Here is a 16,466-nt window from a genome sequence, read left to right as displayed (position 1 = left end):
CCTGGAGATGCCGGCAAACACAGGAGAATGAGGGGGGGCCCAGGCCACCCCCTGTAGGGACGTCGAAGCTGTTCCCCCCCGCCTAACTTACAATCAACTATTACTACCAACGAAAACAAAGACTGCCGGTCATCCCCAGGCCAAACTAAAGTAAATTAAAGTAAACTCAAAATAAGGATTGACATGGTGTGGAACTGAGATGTTGCTGGGTCTGTGTCTGTCATCACACTGAGCTGGCTGGCTTTTATAGAGAGGGCTGCAGCAGATGACAATTAGGGGAATCTGCTGCAGGTATGCCAGTCTGGGTGTGTCAGTCTGAGTGGGGAGGAGAGACAGAGAATTAGCACAGACAATGATTGAATGACTGAGTATGTGTGTGTGTGTGTGTGTGAGTGATGTCATGGCCACACGCAACAGTGTGTGTGTGTGTGTGTGTGTGTGTGTGTGTGTGTGTGTGTGTGTGTGTGTGTGTGTGTGTGTGTGTGTGTGTGTGCGTGTGTGTGTGTGTGCGTGTGCGTGTGTGTGTGTTTCCTGAGTCCCGACGTTCTACACACGGGTGCAGTGCCCGGTGTCGAGTCGGTCGGACCCACGGTTGTCCAGAAACGCCCCCAAAAAGATCTGCCCAGGCTCTGGACAGGGCCCCTGCCCGGGCTCTGGACAGGGCCCCTGCCCGGGCTCTGGACAGGGCCCCTGCCCGGGCTCTGGACAGGGCCCCTGCCCATGCTCCATTTTATGGCCTGTTCTGACATCATTCAGGCATAAAAAGGGACACAGACTTAATATCTGGGTGGGGTATGCATTTCCAACTTGCATTGTTTAAAAATGTAACATGCATGCGCCTCAAAACGAGTGTTTTGTCTTTGATATTTCTGGTTTATCGAACATTCAGTAACACACACCAACTCAAGATGACACCAATTAAGGGTCATCAAAAATTCACATATTTTAGAACACATTTGTACCCATTTCTGTTTAGTTAAATTTGATGACATTTGGGCGTACAGCAATGAATAATGTTTGTTTATATTTTTGAAGATACAGTATAGTAGGAGATACATGAAAATAGCCTGAACAGTGTCCATAATGTAGTCTATTCTATTCTAGTCTATACCCAGGGGCCAGTGAGGCGCTCCAACGTTGAAGCATTGGGCCCTAGTGGTAAGAGGAAGGACTGCAGGCGGACCCGTGTTAAGTTCACTCATATCTATATGGGCATAATAGCATGATGATGCAATTACAAAACATGCGCTACACCTGGCATTTTGTTCTAAAATACAAAATCCTTTTTCGCCAGGGCTGGTATGGTCTACTTTAAGGGATTAACCCCAGAACCAGTGGCGTAACATAGGGCAGTGCAGCCAGTGCAAAGCACTGGGGCCCAGCGCCCCCTAGGGGCCCATGAGGGGAAGGGAAGAAAAGAAAAGAAACAGCTGACGGGCGCTGTTTTGTGAATACACACACACACATACACACAAGCAGAAGGGGCAGCTAGCTGAGCTATGGGAACAGGAGGAAGACATGGAACCTGGTGTCTAGCAAGGCGCTAGGCACAGCTCATTGGTCAGTACTCTTCATAGGCATGCAGCAGAGCCAATCATTATGCAGTATCATATCTTAGCAACTATTTCACCACGCTCCGGTCCACAACATTGAAAAAACAAATGGACGCTGTTGTTGACAGCCAACTTAAGTGCCAACAATCTTATCAGAAAGTTCTAGTAGTGAGATAGAACTAAAAAAAGAAGAAAAACGAAGTGCAGAGCTGAGTGGGAAAAATATTCGGTGTATTTTTATGAAACAAAAGCTTTGCAGTTTCAAAGTGGATATTCAAGCTTTCCCTACAGCTGCAATGTTGGTGAGTTTAATGTTGTTTAATGCAAGCAGATGCAAATTGATGGTCACTTTATATCATTATAATAAATCTAGAGTTGCAAATTGCAAAGGACTGTGCTGTCATGTGCCAGTTAGCCCTGACAGGGACACATATAGTGGCATCATTTACTGATGTTTGCACTGCATTAATGTTATATCTCACCATACCTGTCACTGTAGAGTGTAGAGCACTCATTCTCCAAGCTAAAGTTGATAAAGACTTATTTAAGGAGCAGCATGGGACAAGAGACTCAGTGGACTGGCTACGCTTTCTATTGAGAACTGCAGAGCGAGGGCTTTGGACCTGAGAAGCATCATAAATGACTTTGCTGAGTACAAGGCCCGTAAGGTGACCTTCTAATAAGTGAGTACATCCATTCCATGCTGTGGTTTTATAGTGGCATATAATGAACTGTGTTTTTTTATTTTTATGTTTGATAGTTTGGAGACATCAGGCTGTGGTAGTTTTGTTTTTGTGCCCAAGTCAGGGCAGGTTGTTTATTGATGAATATACTGTATGGACACTGAGCTTGGCAGCTGGTGCTGTCTGCATGTGGTGCTGAAAGGCTGGTGCTAGTGTGATTGATTTAATTATTTTTTTTGCAGAATTACAGTACATTTCAAGCACAAACTCAATACAAAGACTGTTAACTTACTCAATGCTGTACCATATGTTCTCATGCCAATAAAGCCCCTTTGAATTTAATTGAATAATTTAATTGTGTGGCCGGTCACCTCACCTGTAATGTTAGTTTATACCTATATTGTGTGTGTGTGTGTGTGTGTGTGTGTGTGTGTGTGTGTGTGTGTGTGTGTGTGTGTGTGTGTGTGTGTGTGTGTGTGTGTGTGTGCGCGCATAGGCACGCGCACGCACACTTGTTTATGGCGGTGCCGCGGTGGTGGGGGGCCTACAAAATATTCTCGCACCGGGGCCCACAATGACCTCATTACGCCCCTGCCCAGAACTCAGAATGTTTGCATTAAAATAGATTCACATTGTGATGCTTTGTGAGCTTTGTCAAGCTTTATTACAATGGAAACGTGAACAGAGAACCATCACAGAACTGGACATGTTCAGTTTCTGGGTTAATACTTCCTACAGTCCAAAAGAGGGATCCTGCATCAGACTTTTGCCACACCGTGGGGATCGGTGTCTCGGGGAGTCTGCGCCTTCGTCCTTCTGCTGACGAGAAGCAGAGTGACGCCGAGGCCGACCATGACGGCCGTCCCTACGACACGAACCACCAACACCACCCCGTGGAAACGATCAGAGCAGGCTGGCGTGGGATCGACGACAGCCGCTGTTCCCCTGGAACGAAGGGATGTTGGGGTGGCTGTTGTCATCATGTCTCCTCCTGCATGGAATGGAAAGTGGTGGATGAAGTAGGCAACTCAAGAGTCGTTACTTATAACAACTTGAACACGCAGCATCCACATTAGAACATATGAATGTTCTAATATGAATGCTGCCATGCATTGACTAATTTAGTCAAAAATAGCAGATCGTCAAGTTCAAAATGCGCCACGCGTCTATAGTGCGACACTCGGTGCCGCGCTATGAGCTTGTAGATCTGCTATTTGTTAACAGCTAAAGTGTAACATAATGCACACCAAAAGGGGGTTCCCGTCCTGAATGGGTTAAAGGTTATAAATGGTTAAGTAAAAGTACAGTAACACAATGTAGAAATACTCTGTTACAAGTACAAGTCCTGTATTCAAAAGTGTCAGTATTGGCATCACATTATAATTACAGTATACCAAACTTAAAGTATTCATGACGCATAATGTCACAGAGCAACATGGTGAGCTTATATCATACCAACACAGTCTCACCCGCAAAAAGTCAAATGTCAACTGTAATCTGACATGACGTCATGGAGTCGGAAATGTTAATCAAAACTCTCGTTCTCAAACAGTACCTACTAATAGAAAAATAATCAATATTATCATAATATTCCCAGGATTGTTATGGTGGTGAGTGACGTGCGTTATGTTGCCTTTAATCCACGTGTTTTAACTGTTTTGATCCCCGTTTGGTTTACCAATGGCAAGACAAAGGAAAAACAGCGCCCCCTTAAGAAAAGTCGCAATTTGATTGTTGAAAAGTAAAAACTTGACTTTTCGTGGGGTCTGCCCTAAAGTCGACATTTGACTTTTTGCGGGTGAGACTGTGTTATCTGCTATTTTTGAATACCGGAACTATATAAAAATGTATGTTTTGTAATGTGCTTTATTTGTGCTGTCAGTTAATTGTTGTGGACTACAATATTTGCCTCTGCTTTGTAGTAAAGTAGAAATATATTGATGAGTAATATAAGTATACTTAGGGCCGATTCATACTCCTATTTTACCACTGTTTCGGCGCTGTAGTGTCGAAATGATTTCGTCGACAAAGCTATATCGAAGAGTCGACTTTAGGACGGTACCCGCCCCCCCCGAACCTCAAATGACGTCACATTGTAGGCTCTACAGAGCCGAACCGACTTTTATTCGGCTCTAAAATAGGAGTATATGAATCGCGCCTTAGTTACCTTCCGCCACTTCTGGGAAGTCAACAAACGTCTTCACGCCTCCGCTGACGGTCACCTGACACCTGACCTTCCTGGTCAGGTGGTGCGTGTGGACGGTCAGATTGGCAGAACATCCAGGCCTCTGAGAGTTGTCCGCCAGCAGCGTACCGTCCTTGTCCGTCCAGCTCACGCTGAGACGTCGGCAGCTTGCTGCATCGTATCCAAACAGAGAGCACTGCAACGTCCGTCCCTCTGCCTCCCCCCCGTGCCCTCTGGTGACCTCCCTCACCGCCAGCACGGACAGGCCGACGCGCTGGTCGTCCCCACGCTGCCTTCCATTTTGAAACTGTCGGCAGACATAATGGCCGACATCTTCGGCCGCGACGTTCTTGAGGGTCAGAGAGCAGTTTGTCTCCAGACTCATCCGGGTGGCTTTGGACGGCTGCAGTCGACTCGTTTGAATCGCGCCGTTCTCGGCCACGGTGACGGCAGTCGCCGAATCTTGTTGGCTGTGAATCCACGTGGTCGACTCGCAGCCTCGGTCGCCGCCAGGCAGCCGGTTGACGAACGGCAAGATGACGGTATCTCCACTTGTGCGGTAGAGGTCGAGTGTAGAGAGGCTGGTGTCGACGGCAAGCAGGTAAAATAAACATGCTGGAATCCATCTGAACCCACACATTGTGATGACTGATCCCAACTTTGTCTTGGTTTATTTTGGTGCCTGCCTGCCTGCCTGCCTGCCTGCCTGCCTGCCTGTCTGTTTGTTTGCCTGGGTGTGCAGTGAGGCAGTAATCAGTGTTAGTTCCTCATGCAGAAATCAGAAATACGTCAATCGGTTGAGGTTGTTTCCTGGCTGTGATGATGACACTCATATTGGTCAACAGACATTTAGAAGTGAGTGTGTGTGTAACCTTTTTAAAGTACAGAATTTAAGTTCCAAAGAGGTGGATGAGCTGAGCTGAACTGGATGTGACTGCAGGTTAGTCCGACGTCCCAATAATCCGACCATATAATCACATACTAAGCCTATCCCCACACCCTAACGGCACACAGAAGCCACGGGTGACATCTGAAGACCTATATATTGAGTTTGAGGTGATAGCTTATCACCGCGGTGTAGTTTTCTAAAGTTTAGAAAGCTACACCATTACGTCCCTCGCCGCGTTGATCTGCTATCACCGTACCTGATCGACTGTCCCGATTACAATGCGCTAGACCCCTGGGAGATGGAGTCTATCCCCGTTACAATGCGCTAGACCCGTGGGAGATGGAGTCTATCCCCGTTACAATGCGCTAGACCCCTGGGAGATGGAGTCTATCCCCGTTACAATGCGCTATAGACCCCTGGGAGATGGAGTCTATCCCCGTTACAATGCGCTAGACCCCTGGGAGATGGAGTCTGTCCCCGTTACAATGCGCTAGACCCCTGGGAGATGGAGTCTATCCCCGTTACAATGCGCTAGACCCCTGGGAGATGGAGTCTATCCCCGTTACAATGCGCTAGACCCCTGGGAGATGGAGTCTATCCCCGTTACAATGCACTATAGACCCCTGGGAGATGGAGTCTATCCCCGTTACAATGCGCTATAGACCCCTGGGAGATGGAGTCTATCCCCGTTACAATGCGCTAGACCCCTGGGAGATGGAGTCTATCCCCGTTACAATGCGCTAGACCCCTGGGAGATGGAGTCTGTCCCCGTTACAATGCGCTATAGACACCTGGGAGATGGAATCTATCCCTGTTACAATGCACTAGACCCCTGCGAGATGGAGTCTATCCCCGTTACAATGCGCTATAGACATCTGGGAGATGGAGTCTATCCCTGTTACAATGCACTAGACCCCTGGGAGATGGAGTCTATCCCCGTTACAATGCGCTATAGACCCCTGGGAGATGGAGTCTATCCCCGTTACAATGCGCTAGACCCGTGGGAGATGGAGTCTATCCCCGTTACAATGCGCTAGACCCCTGGGAGATGAATTGCTGAGGTGGAGCGTCACACGTACCTACCATCGGCTCCCAGTACTTCCCGCACGACTTGCTGCACCAAGTCGTGCTACTCATACGCTGAGTCGGCGGTGCCTGCCGGGATCGAACCTGTGAACTCGTGGTCCAAAAGGCGAGAGCTCCACCGACTGAGCTACCCGCATGACACAATAATGTCTTGAGTAAATGTACAAACTTATTATTGACATTACAATATACTTAAAGGGATAGTTCACCCCCCAAATGACGTATTTCTCCCCTCTATGGATAACTCTTAACTTCTCTTAAATTCCTGGATGTGTTAATCGTTTTTTGTCGCATCCTATTCCTAAGCCCATAATTTGATGACCAGCAGCGGTTAAACGTGTCTCCTTAGTCTTAGTGAACTATCCCTTTTATTTAAAGTATCCCTTTAAAGTATACCAAAAGTAAAAGGAGTCAGAACGTTCCGTTTCACAAGGTATCACGAGAATGTGTGGAAATATTTAGAAAATATTAGATCTACAAGCTCACAACGAGTCACATCGCAACATCTTGTGAACTTGAAAAGTTTAAATGGGGCTGAAGTGGTTAATGTATGTCTTGTAATATTAATTTAAATCTACAAAGTAACTAATAGTAACTGAAGTTTGCAAAGAAAATATATGGTATATAGTGGAGTAAAAGCACAATTTGCCTCTGAGATGTAGTGGAGTAAAAATAAAAGTATGTCTATTGGAAGTTGAAAATACTCAAGTAAAGTCAAAGTACTCAAAATTGTACTTAACCCATTTAGACCCGAGGATGATTCTACAAATGCCTTCTAAATCCTGAAAATGTTCGTTCTCAAACATTTTCATGTCAAGGACCCCCAAAAATATATGTAATTGGCCGCCGACCCCCATCTGAAAATATGTTGTTCCAGGGACCTCCCCATGAAGCAAAGATTTGAGTTAAAAACGTTCGCTCTGAAAGAATACATAATATATTCAAAGATTTGAATATATTGCTTGTAGATTGGCTATTTTTCAATAGCTATAACATAATGCCCCAGAATGGGTACAGCACTTGAGTAAATGTAATTAGTTACTTTCCCCCAGTTCTGTGGCCATGGTAGCATCGCTTTGTTACAAAAGGATCTCATACTGTGTACATGCAGTTTGCCAACTTGTGGCATCTTTCACAATCCTCTGAATCCTGTGTCACGAAATTCCGTGGCCATGCATGTGTGTGGATTCCAGCTGGCCCTGGAACTCCGGGCACAAACACAAACAGAGCCACGAGATAGAAAACCCATTGGACTAAACCAAATTATAAAACAGCAAAGGGAAAACTATCTGACACATTGGAAAGAAGCAACACAAAAGCAGAGTAAACTAGAATGCTATCTGGCCCTAAACAGAGAATACACAGTGGCAGAATACCTGAGCACCGTGACCGACCCAAAACAAAGAAAAATCTTAACTAGGTACAGACTCAGTGAGCACAGTCTCGCGATCGAGAAAGGCCGTCATAGGCAGACCTGTATCCCGAGAGAAGACAGACTATGCACCCACTGCACACTAAGGCCCTCATTTATCAATCGAGTGTAAAATATGCCACAGATTTGAGTGCAGGTTTCGTAGTACACCCACGTCGCCACGGCATTTATAAAGTGATCGCAAACAGCTGATCCTTCCTTAATTTCGTTCTGACGTTAATAAATGTGACGGCTGAAATCTATCTGGCACGCCCTATGAAATCAAGCCTCGCCCTCGTTTTTGCGACTGAACACATGAATTACGACCTGTGGGAACCATGGAAACAAGTTTTTACTATGGAAAAAAGGTTTCTCCCGTGCCTTGCCCGCCTCACGCACCTCTCTCACACACACACACACACACACACACACACACACACACACACACACACACACACACACACACACACACACACACACACACACACGCAGAAGCACACGCAACTTGCAAGCCCACTGGTGTCTTGTTAAATAAAGAACGAACACCTGCATGAATTAAATAAAGTTGTAGGCCTACCCTGTCTGTTTTCCTCTCACCTCGCTTGCTTTGCTGTCATGTCCACGCATGCACGCATATACATGACACATCGACATCGCATCGCCATGAATGGAATTAGTTTTTGTAGGCTGGCCTATATTAATTTTACCCATTCGTGCGCAGTGCACGGCGAAGGCGTGATACTGCGCACTGCTGTGATATTAAAGTCCTGTGGGTGACATGCCTGCATGAGAGATAGGCTATCATGTCGTCAAGGCAGCTCACAATCAACGTTTATGTAGTGATTTGATCATTGATGAACGAATCATAAACATATGGATGAAGGCTTGCCGCTTGCGCTGGTATGTGTTGGCGACGCACGCCGCGGTCCCGTCCTCCCGACTCTCCCGAGCCCCGAAAATGATCTCGCTTTTATCTGAACTGTCAAAACTGTCTAAGCACTTATAAATGGTGAATGATTAAGCCCCTTACGCCTATAGCCTGCTAGTACTTACTACAAATAGGCAAGCTGTATTGTATGCTTGTCATTGTCACTTGGAAATAAAGGCGTGCAGTCCATTCATGCCTTTAAAAAAATAATAATATCATAATCGCATATGCCGCATCACCGCGCGTCCGCATGCGCTCCAAAATCATCTCACAAGTGCGCTCGCATAACAAGTGTTTGATTAAGCACAAACTAATACATTGTAAACATGTTATATTGTTTTTAATTGCGCGATTTTAATTACTTGTAAAGTTGGAAATCTCTCTTTTGTTTTTTACATACACATACCGTTTTATATTAACATTTTAGGAGTGAAAACATATGTTTAGATGCCTGTGACAGTGTCAGCAGTTCAGACAAGGCTGCTCCGCTTGTGTAAGACAGAAAAAAAATGCGTACGCCAGCTGAGGAGCAACCGTGGATTTTCAACGTTGTCACGTTCAATTTCAAGCTTTGGCGGAAATCGTAAATGTCAAAAATGTCGGCAATTTCGGCGTGCACCCATATTTTGGCGTACGCACGGTTGATAAATGAGGGCCTATACGAAGTGGAAACCGAGCTACACTTCCTAACCATCTGTCCATTGTACCAAGACATCAGAGACACATACTTCCCACAGATTACAACCACACACGGAGATTTTGAAAACATGACCAATGACAAAAAACTCCCATATCTGCTGGGCGAAGTACAACAATGTGCAAACACAGCAGCAAGATTTGTGAGTTGCTGTGATAGGAGAAGGATATCAAATGGAACACAACCACCCTAAAGACTAATCATTGTGTATATTCCTGCACTATACCTGCATCGAGTTATCTTGGTACACAGAAGTTGATCTATTGAAGATTCTGACCTTCAAAGTACATAATTTTTGTTTTGATTGTATTGCTGTATTGTTGTTTTGTTCTTTCTGCTTTGGCAATGTAAACGTATGTTTTCTCATGCCAATAAAGCCCTTTGAATTGAATTGAATTGAATTGAATTGGATGGCTGGGTTTCACGTGACGTGTGTAAGGGGTTGGGTGTAAAACAATGTGGAAATGTGAGTACTTTGTCCTCCCCATTCATTTAAATTGGCTAACTGTGTGTGTGTGTGTGTGTGTGTGTGTGTGTGTGTGTGTGTGTGTGTGTGTGTGTGTGTGTGTGTGCGTGTGCGTGTGTGTGCGTGCGTGCATGTGCGTGTGCGTGTTCCCTCTATTCTGGAGTTTGTGTATAGCGCTCCACTGAAATTTGATATTAAATGCTCAATGTCTTTTTCTCAGCGTTTACCATACTTTGTATCTCTGACATATATTTGTTGTCTTTTAAAGTGAAGCACACCTTTTATTCATAGCTTTGTCTGAACTATATGCAAATGCCCTTGACTTGACCTCTCAACTATAGGATCTGATAATGGGCTGCTATGCTTTCCATTGAATCATTCAATGTTTGCAATGTCACTAACAGGCAAGCAGAGACAGATAGACGCATTTACACATTGTCTATTTAAAAATAGCAGATGTACAAGCTCACAGTGCGTCACAAAGTGCCGCACTGCAAACTATACATGGGTACTGTATACCTGCTTATATTTTTAATGAAAGACCTTGAAGATTGTCAATATTATTTGCATTTGTTTTAACACAAATCTTCTCTTCTGCATGTCCCTGACACAAATCATTTTCAGATGGGGGTCCCTTGGGGGGTCCTATACCAATGGGGGTCCTTAAACATTAAAAGAGAACCACGATAGATAGATAGATAGATAGATAGATAGATAGATAGATAGATAGATAGATAGATAGATAGATAGATAGATAGATAGATAGATAGATAGATAGATAAGATTCACTCTGTTTTCAGTTAGGATTGATTGTCAGTTTTCTGTACAGTGATTTTAATTATCCTGCTTGCGTACTATTACAGTGTTAATTGTGCTGCGAATCTGAATTTCATTAGCGCCAGTGATTGAACAGCGGCTGCCAGTTGTTCCAAAAGGTCATTCTAATCAAATTTTAACTTTGTTTTGAAAGGCTTGTGTTTTTGAGTGAGTGTGAGTGTGTCTCTGGTTGTGTCCCTCGCGGCTGGCTGGCTGGGTCCTCCTGTCCGAGCACGAAAATAGTGCTTGGTGTGCCGCACGCACGCACGAAAACACATATATTGCCAGCCAGCACAGCATGTTCTCAACAGTCAGACCCAACGTCAGTCACTCCATTGGAATACATTTCATTTTCCTCTGTGATTCATGATCTAATCAGCCGGTAACGCACGCGTGCCCGCTCGGCTCCACAGTGTGCGCACAGAGCCCGCTGTTTTGCCCGATGCGCTGCATGTTTGCCAAGACGTTTCCGAAGCATCTGCGCCTGTAGCGGCGCGTGTCGCAGGCTTGCATGGCTTGCGATCACCCCAAAAAGCCTTCATACATTCATACCAGCCAATGGAAGTTGGCAAGAAATGCACGTTGGCAGGTTTTATAGGACACTCATGGGTCTCAACATGTGGGCCGGCCGGGGGTATACACCTTTGCCCACTTAAAGCCTAGCGCGCCCCCGTTTTGGGCATGTCTTAAAACCCTCTGGCGTCCGCCTGGCATTTTGTTTTTAAAATACAAAATTGACTGTCCTTTCACTGCACCGTTGCCATATGACACTCCAAAGGGTTTAATAGGTGAGCGCGTTCACCGAAAATAGACGATCTACCAGCTCACGGCTATTTTCAAAGCAGAGAGCCCTGCAGGGAGACATCTGTCGATGAATTATATAAGGTTTAAGTGGTTACGGGTTCTTCTTAACCATTGAAATAAATGGTTCATTGAAGAACTTTGGTCTGAACCCGTTTGGGTTCCAGTTGGCACCTCGCTTGTCGCTGCATGTGCGTGCGTGCGTGTCTTGTTTTCGGTTGGTCCCAGCATGTCCCATGTGCTTATAACGGTGATCTGGCAGGGCCCGTTCGTGTCGCACAACACCATATGTCCCCTCACTGTCTGTGAGCGGGACGGCGGACCCCCTGGGGCCTGGCCCCTGCTATACCGTTCGTGCGGTGTCGTGAGTGTCCCTGTGCGCACCGAACGGCACGGCACACGCGTGACAAGGACGCGAGCAACCATCACTCTGAAGCATGGCGCTCGGGCTCGCACAGCAAAAAATGGGCCGATCTGCATGAAGCTCACAAAGTGGACCATGTCAGGGCGTCGGGACTCGGGAGACACTGGTGAGCTTGTACGTCGGCTGTTTTCGGCTACTTTTATACATTTTGAAAGCTTGTAGCAGACGTAGGGCTCCATTTCCGTCACCGCTAAACCCCTTATCCCTAAACTTCTTTGCCTTTTTTTACTATTTTGAAAAACATTTTTTAATAGTTCAACTAGCCAATCTACATTGACACGTTGTGAGCTTGTAGACTGGCCATTTGAACTATTCAAAAATGTTTTGCAAAAAAAAAGGCAAATAAGTTTAGGGATAAGGGGTTCAGCGGTGACAAAAATGGAGCCCAGAATCTCCTACATGTAGCAGACAATTCTGATGAATTGAAAAGGCTGGACCCTGTTGTAAACAAGTGTAATGCTTTATCAGTGTGTCGTCCACAGTATAACAGTCTTTGTATTGAGTTGTGCTTTCATGTGAAATGTACCCATTCTGCAAACTGTTAATAAATACTTCAATCAATCAATCAATCAAACAAACAAACAGAATATCATGCATGTACCAGACAGAATCTCATACATGTACCAGACAGAATCTCATGAATCTCCTACATGTACCAGACAGAATCTCATGCATGTACCAGACAGAATCTCATGCATGTACCAGACAGAATCTCCTACATGTACCAGACAGAATCTCATGCATGTACCAGACAGAATCTCATGCATGTACCAGACAGAATCTCCTACATGTACCAGACAGAATCTCCTACATGTACCAGACAGAATCTCATGCATGTACCAGACAGAATCTCATGCATGTACCAGACAGAATCTCCTACATGTACCAGACAGAATCTCATGCATGTACCAGACAGAATCTCATGCATGTACCAGACAGAATCTCCTACATGTACCAGACAGAATCTCCTACATGTACCAGACAGAATCTCATGCATGTACCAGACAGAATCTCATGCATGTACCAGACAGAATCTCCTACATGTACCAGACAGAATCTCATGCATGTACCAGACAGAATCTCATGCATGTATACCAGACAGAATCTCATGCATGTACCAGACAGAATCTCATACATGTACCAGACAGAATCTCCTACATGTACCAGTCAGAATCTCCTACATGTACCAGACAGAATCTCATGCATGTACCAGTCAGAATCTCCTACATGTACCAGACAGAATCTCCTACATGTACCAGACAGAATCTCATGCAAGTATACCAGACAGAATCTCATGCATGTATACCAGACAGAATCTCATGCATGTACCAGACAGAATCTCATACATGTACCAGACAGAATCTCCTACATGTACCAGACAGAATCTCCTACATGTACCAGTCAGAATCTCCTACATGTACCAGACAGAATCTCATGCATGTACCAGACAGAATCTCCTACATGTACCAGACAGAATCTCCTACATGTACCAGACAGAATCTCATGCATGTACCAGACAGAATCTCCTACATGTACCAGACAGAATCTCATACATGTACCAGACAGAATCTCCTACATGTACCAGACAGAATCTCCTACATGTACCAGACAGAATCTCATGCATGTACCAGACAGAATCTCCTACATGTACCAGACAGAATCTCATGCATGTACCAGACAGAATCTCCTACATGTACCAGACAGAATCTCCTACATGTACCAGACAGAATCTCATGCATGTACCAGACAGAATCTCATGCATGTACCAGACAGAATCTCATGCATGTACCAGACAGAATCTCCTACATGTACCAGACAGAATCTCATGCATGTACCAGACAGAATCTCATGCATGTACCAGACAGAATCTCATACATGTACCAGACAGAATCTCCTACATGTACTAGACAGAATCTCATACATGTACCAGACAGAATCTCCTACATGTACTAGACAGAATCTCATGCATGTACCAGACAGAATCTCCTACATGTACCAGACAGAATCTCCTACATTTACCAGACAGAATCTCTGTAGACAGAATCTCATACATGTACTGCAGTGATACTCAACCTCAGGCCCGCGGGACCATTATGACTGGCCCACCAATGAAAATCTAAAAAAAAAGAAGAAAAAAAAATCTGGAAAATGAAATAAAAATAAATAAATCTGAATGAAGTTATCTTTAATTACATTATTATAAGTAATACTATTAGAGTTGTACTATTACTCGAACGAAAATAAAAGCTTGGGGGGGGGGGGGAGATGCAATGCAAATTAAAGACATATACTGTGTATCCCTATTCCCTGACATAATTTTATAGCTAAACGGACAGAATTCTATTTTATTTGAATGATGAAACCCAGCTGCCATTAATAGTTGGAAATGGAAATGGAAATTGCGGAAATTGCGGAAATGGAAATTGCGGAAATTGCGGAAATTGTAATTGCGGAAATTGTGGAAATTGCGGAAATGCGGAAATGGAAATTGCGGAAATGGTAATTGCGGAAATTGCGGAAATGGTGGAAATGGAAATTGCGGAAATGGAAATTGAGGAAATTGCGGAAATTGCGGAAATGGAAATTGCGGAAATTGCGGAAATGGTAATTGCGGAAATTGCGGAAATTGCTCTTCACTTATAGCTATCTATTTTCAGGTAGATTGTTTTATTTTACTCAGTCAGCCATATCACTACTCATTTTTTTTCATGAAAAAGGTCATAGCTGGGTAATCTATTTTCAGGCAAATTGTGTTTATTGTATTTTATTTTACTCAGCCATAACAATTTATTTTCTGTTAACCAACTTGCTGGCTGGCAGGCAGGCAGACAGCTACTCATAGACAGGCAGACAGACAGACAGCTACTCATGGAGAATTGGACAGGCAGGCAGTCAGACAGCTACTCATAGACAGGCAGACAGACAGCTACTCATGGAGAATTGGACAGGCAGGCAGACAGCTACTCATGGACAATTGGACAGGCAGGAAGGCAGACAGCTACTCATAGACAGACAGACAGCTACTCATGGACAATTGGACAGGCAGGAAGGCAGACAGCTACTCATAGACAGACAGACAGCTACTCATAGACAATTGGGCAGGCAGGCAGACAGCTACTCATAGACAGACAGACAGCTACTCATGGACAATTGGACAGGCAGGAAGGCAGACAGCTACTCATAGACAGGCAGACAGACAGCTACTCATGGACAATTAGGCAGGCAGGCAGACAGCTACTCATAGACAGGCAGACAGACAGCTACTCATGGACAATTAGGCAGGCAGGCAGACAGCTACTCAGACAGGCAGACAGACAGCTACTCATGGACAATTGGACAGGCAGGCAGGCAGACAGACAGACAGCTACTCATAGACAGGCAGGCAGACAGCTACTCATAGACAGGCAGACAGTAAGACAGCTACTCATTGACAGACAGACAAATAACTACTCATGGACAGACAGACAGACAGACAGACAGGCAGGCAGGCAGGCAGGCAGGCAGGCAAAGAGCTACTCATGTTATGTTATTATGTTATTATAACAGCTACTCATGTTATGTGCAATAATTTGTGCAGTTATGGAAACAGCTCTTTGTGTTTATGCAAGAAAATGTAACACATTTATTTATTTACATATTGTGTGCATGCACATTGTACTTTGATACATTTTGCGAAAATAAAGCAATTGAAAGAGAGAAGTTATCAAGTATCATTAATGTCGTAATTTTATCTACTGGCCCCTGGCCCCTTGCCATTTTTGTAATGTGGCCCACAGGTAAATCTATTTGAGTATCCCTGCTGTAGCAGACAGTATACAGACTTCATGTCCTAGTATGAGCCGATAGGTGAAGGGGATCGTTTTACTCTGTAGTTGCTATGTCTTTAAAGCATGCGTTCAGACCCGGATACTCGGTTCGCCCCGTTTGTGCCGCGCCCGTTCGCGCAACTTCCCGTTTTTGCATCGACTTTGTATGCAATCGCAAATAAAAGTCTATTCTATTGTAATCGCGCCGCTCTAACCATCCAAGTCTGAACGCACCTTAAAGGACCACTTCACCACTTTTCAACCTACAGTATCTTAATATAAAAGGTCCTCACTAATGATCATGAAAAAACGGCACGATTCTTTTCTACTCAGTCTGTGTCTCATAGGACGGCTGTGGGCAGTTCAGAAACCGTCTTCCAGTGACCTCATCATTAGGCAGATTCATTTAATTTCCTGAAAATTGAACATTTTGGAGTTAGGTGGTTTCTTCCCGACATGGAGCAACAACATGCATATTTTTAATGCATACTGTAGCATAAAGGGCCTTGCAAACGGGGAGCGATAAAACGCGCCTGTGGTTCATTTTCAATGAGACCTGCGTTTTTTGCTCGGAGAAGTCGCGGTGCGACAACAACGCAAGCGTATTCACGTGAGCGCGGTCCCGTGCATTTGCTGCACGCGCGCTCGTTACGTGCACACGGCCACGACTCACTGTTTAGCTTTTTTTTTGTGGCTTGCGTTGTCGCGCCCCCTCTTCAAC

The 16,466-nt window shown here is 44.8% G+C and overlaps 1 protein-coding gene across 1 annotated transcript; it reads right to left on the bottom strand.

Annotated features, from left to right (window-relative positions):
- Positions 1-2,994: 2,994 nt before the first annotated feature.
- Positions 2,995-5,115, bottom strand: LOC308329960 (uncharacterized protein; the record flags this gene model as incomplete). Its single annotated transcript, XM_080784535.1, has 2 exons — positions 4,404-5,115; positions 2,995-3,224 (listed from the first exon to the last, which is right to left on the bottom strand). The coding sequence occupies exons 1-2, from the start codon at positions 5,059-5,061 to the stop codon at positions 2,995-2,997; spliced, it is 888 nt and encodes a 295-aa protein (XP_080640661.1). The 5' UTR covers positions 5,062-5,115.
- Between the last annotated feature and the right edge of the window lie 11,351 nt (positions 5,116-16,466).

Source organism: Protomyctophum bolini, assembly GCF_963924005.1.
Source record: "Protomyctophum bolini genome assembly, chromosome: 15".
NCBI lineage: Eukaryota > Metazoa > Chordata > Actinopteri > Myctophiformes > Myctophidae > Protomyctophum > Protomyctophum bolini.
Note: the sequence above shows the minus strand (reverse complement) of the source record. Positions and strands in the feature narration are given on the sequence as shown.